This window comes from Channa argus, chromosome 7, assembly GCF_033026475.1.
Source record: "Channa argus isolate prfri chromosome 7, Channa argus male v1.0, whole genome shotgun sequence".
In the NCBI taxonomy this organism is placed as follows: Eukaryota; Metazoa; Chordata; class Actinopteri; order Anabantiformes; family Channidae; genus Channa; species Channa argus.
The window spans coordinates 22,342,715-22,347,336 of record NC_090203.1 but is presented as its reverse complement, the minus strand read 5'-3'; the positions used below and the strand labels follow the sequence as shown (position 1 = coordinate 22,347,336).

General features: G+C 43.6%; 1 protein-coding gene across 2 annotated transcripts; it reads right to left on the bottom strand.

The window, feature by feature from the left end:
- On the bottom strand, positions 1-4,168 carry osr2 (odd-skipped related transciption factor 2). Of its 2 annotated transcripts, none has more exons than XM_067511545.1 (4): positions 3,901-4,168; positions 1,178-1,864; positions 737-836; positions 1-450 (listed from the first exon to the last, which is right to left on the bottom strand). In XM_067511545.1, the coding sequence occupies exons 2-4, from the start codon at positions 1,825-1,827 to the stop codon at positions 268-270; spliced, it is 933 nt and encodes a 310-aa protein (XP_067367646.1). In that variant the 5' UTR covers positions 1,828-1,864; positions 3,901-4,168; the 3' UTR covers positions 1-267. The 2 variants fall into 2 exon arrangements, with proteins under 2 accessions (XP_067367646.1, XP_067367647.1); XM_067511546.1 differs by having other exon boundaries at positions 1-368; positions 3,901-4,167.
- Between the last annotated feature and the right edge of the window lie 454 nt (positions 4,169-4,622).

The window sequence follows — 4,622 nt, the reverse complement described above, 5'->3', positions numbered from 1 at the left end:
TATCATGGAAGTATTTATTTCTAAAATACAATTTAACATACTTTAAACTTATGATTGTTGTTTGACATATTTATAATTTCAAGGTCAGAAAAGACAATAAAAAACAACTTTATGTACATGGTCTTGATATTTACAGGTGGCTCCGCTGCTGTCCCACTTGAGGTGCAACCAAATGTGCTGCAGTAAACGTGTCCTCATTTAGAGATTGTCTTTGAAAAAAACGTCTTCGTGCGTTTTGCCCATTGTTATTCTGATAGTCTCTCCAGGTTAGTAGTCCTGATGTGGGCTGTGCGTCAAACTGTGCCGTCGCAAGTCACAGTTGCGCCGAAACACCTTTCCGCAGCGGCCACAGCTGTAGGGCTTGATGTCTGTATGGGTGAGAAGGTGAGTTTTCAGGTTACTTCTTTGATTAAAGGTTCTTCCGCATGTGGGGCATTTGTGGGGGGACTCCTGTTTAGATTTAAAGCAAGCAAAGGATTATTCCCTTTAATAGTGTAAAATGTTTAGCAATTATATCTTTCACCCATCTAAGTAAATCCAGTGATGTGTCACCTCTAAAACGTTTGTTGTGTATCTCTCCCCAATCATGTTTTAGTTCTAATTTCTTATTTGGCCAATTGTTTTGTGAGACTTATTCATAACCCCATGCATGCAGTAAGATCATAGTAAGTGAATTATGATCTTAACATCTCACATACTATAGCATCCCGGTGATTGTTTAATATTTCCAGCTTACCTGCATATGTAAGGTTTTATGGACGGCTAGAGTTCGAGACTGACAGAATCCTTTCCCACATTCTTGACATTTGAATGGTTTTTCCTTTGAGTGGATGTATCTGTAAAACAGAAATAACACTTAATCAAATGTATGTCGCTGCATGGATTTGATTGTGGACTTAACAAACCCCAGAGTCACACAGCGAAAAAAAAAAAATCTCCACTGTGCAAAGGTTTTCCAGCATTATGCGTAAAAGTGCTTTAGCGCCCTCATGGAGAAAACTCAGGGAGTAGGCCAAAACTCATATGTTTAAAATGAAGACGTCTTTAATTTTTTGAAGAGGCCGGCTGGAGAGATAAAATAATTTGTACTATATTTGCATGGAAATTCAGAAGTGCTGCCCAAGCGCTCCTAACCCAGTGCGCAAATACCACATTATTTCTGAACCTTTTTTCTTACCTGTGGTCTCTGAGATGGTCTTGCCTTCTGAAGGCCTTGTGGCAGATATCACAGGTGTACGGCCGCTCGTCTGTGTGGGTCCTCTCGTGAATGAGGAGGTTGTACGACTTAGTGAAGTGCCTCCCGCAGAACTTGCAAATAAATTCCTTTTTAGTCTTGGATGGGAGCCTGCCCCGGGTAGGTTTTCTGTCCGGGGAAAGCTTGCTCAGCTCGGAGATGGTTCCCCCTAGTCCCGATGCCAGCTTCGCCAGATCCGCAGCTTTCGGCGGGTCTTCCTGAGTAGCAGCGAGGGCCAGATTGGCGAAGTCAAACCTCGGTCTGTCCTTGTGCAGCGAGGGAACGCCGTGCGCAATGGCTTGTTTTGGATGGAGGAGCTGCGCTGCTGCTGTAAAGGGTATCGCCGGGAAGGGAATCCGGGGGTCTACTAGACCCTGTGCGGCTGCCATCTCTGTGATCGTCGACCTCAGTCCTTGGATGTGCGGATAACCAAGAGTCCAGTGGTTCATCTGCATGGTCTGCACCGCGCTGAGGCCGTACAGTCCCTGCAGCTGGTCAGCGGGGAAAGTGTTGACGGCCTGCAAGAAGGAGTAGTTTGTGAGCTGGAGGGCCGGGTGCAGTGGGATCGGAGCGTGCAGGGCTTTGCTCCCCATCTCGACTCAGACCTCTGCAGAAGACGCAGTGATAATCCTAGGGGGTGGGGGTGGGGGTGGGGGGGAACAATACAAAACGATGAGCGGCGTGTGTAAATGCCACATTAGAGGCAGTAGTGATGTGGTTACAAACGAAGGCAAAGCATGAACCCTCCGTTATAAGCCACAGTGCAGATCTGCTATGTTTTTGAATTCACAGCTGTTTTGCTTGAGAGATGTTTTATGCTTCTCTTTTTCATAATTTGCCACGATTGTATTTATCTCACAGACATGATGTCTGCCCATGAAGGTGATAAGCTATGTTCTTTCAAGTATCAAATATGAAAAAAATAAACAAACAAAAATAACCAAACGGCTTTAATCGCACAAAACCACAGATCAAATATGGCGAATAAAGTGTACAACCTGTAAATGGGCAGCAATTTAAAGTATAAAGTAATGTTTGGGCGTAAGTGAGCTTTAAGACAATTACAAAAAACCTAACAAATCAGTCATCGAAACTACGATTAAATTAAGTGGGTGTAAAACAACTCACATGGCATCAATTAACACTTTAAATTACATATTCAGCTCACTATGTAAGGCACTAAATCTCATGGGCCTACAGGCAAATTAGAGAAGACGCGTTGTTTTTGACGCTTGTAGTTAGTGTTTCACTATGAAAAACAAGTGCTCTGTATGTAGATTTGTAGATGTTTGAAATGTTGCCAACAGACATCAAATAGCCTGTGTTATTGTGCATGAACATGAGTCAGAGCAAAACACACAAATGCTGGCTATTAAGTGTAAGAAAGGTACTTTAATCTTTGCTGGAAATGCATGTGCTTTTTATTTTTATGGCTATGGATAGTCGCCAGTAAATTTTATAGGCACTAATATTTTGCTTTTAGGTCCATTTTCTTCCATGCTGCATGTTTTTGTATAGGACGGGCTTCAGCTGGGCACGAGAACACGGCAGTAAATAACCTACAGGCATGTTAAACTACTTTCACACACAGCAACGTTTGGGTTAAATAAAAACAGATCTCCACCAGTGTGGGACAAAGAAGGTGAGCTGACAGGGCACCAGTTTACAAGGCCTGGTCGCACAGACGGGAGGATGACACGTTATGTTTTCCCACACCGAAAAAAAAAGTCCACTGTTTAAGTTCAAGACTGCGGATGGTGAGAGCAGGACTGGCGGTGAGCCAGTGGAGCAACGGCGAGCTGACCTTTAGATTTAGGGGAGACGGAAAAAAAACTGTTAAAAAAAATAATAATAATAAATTCGTTTTTACAGGTTATGAAATATTAAGCTTCGGGGAGGTTTTTAACCAGATCAGGGCAAATCAAATTTTAACATAATATTTCAGTAAGCCTGTCAAACCTGAACCCTGGCGGAGATTAAGGCATTATTCACACTCAGTGAGGGGCTTGCAGAGTCTAAGTCCTGCACACATGGTAGCCGGAGGTCTGGCCGCTTGTCTTATTTGTTTTCCAGATATTACAATTATGTCTACGTTGATTTCCCTTTCACACAGGGTGTTGGGTTAAATATAATTTTGCACAGGTGCAGGATAAGTAACCATGCAGGCACTTGCTGTTCTGTGCCCATGTGTACAAAAGTGTTCAACCTGTTCTTCTCACAATAACCTTTGGACTTCATTTACGCTTTGACAGCAGCCTACGTGCATTGTCTTGCTCTATGAATTCCTGCCAGTTTCTTTCTTTCTTTTTTTTTTTTTTTGTGCAGAAGGTTTTAAATTTCCATAAGTCGCAACAAGTCTACAAACGCGAAGGCCACTGCTTGTTTTCGGCGTTACGTGCCATGGACAGAGACCAGTGATGTCTGAACGTGGCTGAACTATGACCTCAAGCTGGTGACCATCACGAAGCGACAATAACGTCTAAAAACACTGTTTGGTTTAGTTTTGGTCAACGGAAAGTCGAGTTTTTAAAACTAACAATTTCATCTCATTGGTTTCTAAACCCAAGATAAACTTTTTTCTTCCCCAGAAAGTTATACTAAGTAAGTTATGGGAGGTTGGGCTCCGTCTTGAGGAGACTGACAAACCCTGCCAAGCACAATCTTACCCCAATAAATAGCTGCCAAAGGTCCTGCAGTATGTCAGTAATCCACAGTAACTATAGAAGCGACGAGCTCCAATAAAGCGCCGCTAAAAGTTTTCCAAGTTCCAAGTCCATGAAACTCTCATGTAGCCAGGCAGCCAGCTTTCATGTCTCGGACGTTTGCAGAGATGTGACAAGTTGTGGAAAGAGGACGAAGAAGTCTGGAGGAGAGACAGCAGCAGCGTGGAAGTGTCGTTCGGAGCGAAGGCTGGAAGTGTGCGTAATGCGCACCGGTCCTTCAGTTTTTAGGGCTCCGGGGCTCTGGAGTGCTCAGCCCGCCCTCCGACACGCCTCCACCCCCCGTCCTCTATCATTAACTCCAGTGTTCCTCCTCTGTTTATTTGTGTTTGGATAGCAACTAGGGCTCCAGACCATAGCAGAGATGCGTGTTCAGCTCAACCTGCCTCCTCTGACACCTCTCATATACCATATGGCCAAGGTTGATACCTTCTTTTGGAAACACGATTGGAAGCTGAGGGGGAAAACCTGATCATTTTTTTCCCCCCAAACTCCACCATGCTTTCGAAAACGTGCTTTTGGATTGTTGAACAGCGCACAGGATTTTTTTTTTTTTTTTTGAAACCATAGACCCCATTTAGGAAAATAGAGGGCACTTGTAAAAGCACCACATTAAATCGCATTATTTCACTGTGGTAAGAGTAAAAAAAAAAAATCTGAGGTTTGTG

What these genes read in the sequence shown, in the direction of transcription:
- osr2 (XM_067511545.1), bottom strand. Translation starts at nt 1,827, where the DNA reads ATGGGGAGCAAAGCCCTGCACGCTCCGATCCCACTGCACCCGGCCCTC. An exon ending in GACCATCTCAGAGACCACAG is followed by an intron (nt 837 to 1,177) that starts GTAAGAAAAAAG and finishes TCTGTTTTACAG; the next exon opens with ATACATCCACTCAAAGGAAA. An exon ending in ATAAAACCTTACATATGCAG is followed by an intron (nt 451 to 736) that starts GTAAGCTGGAAA and finishes AAATCTAAACAG; the next exon opens with GAGTCCCCCCACAAATGCCC.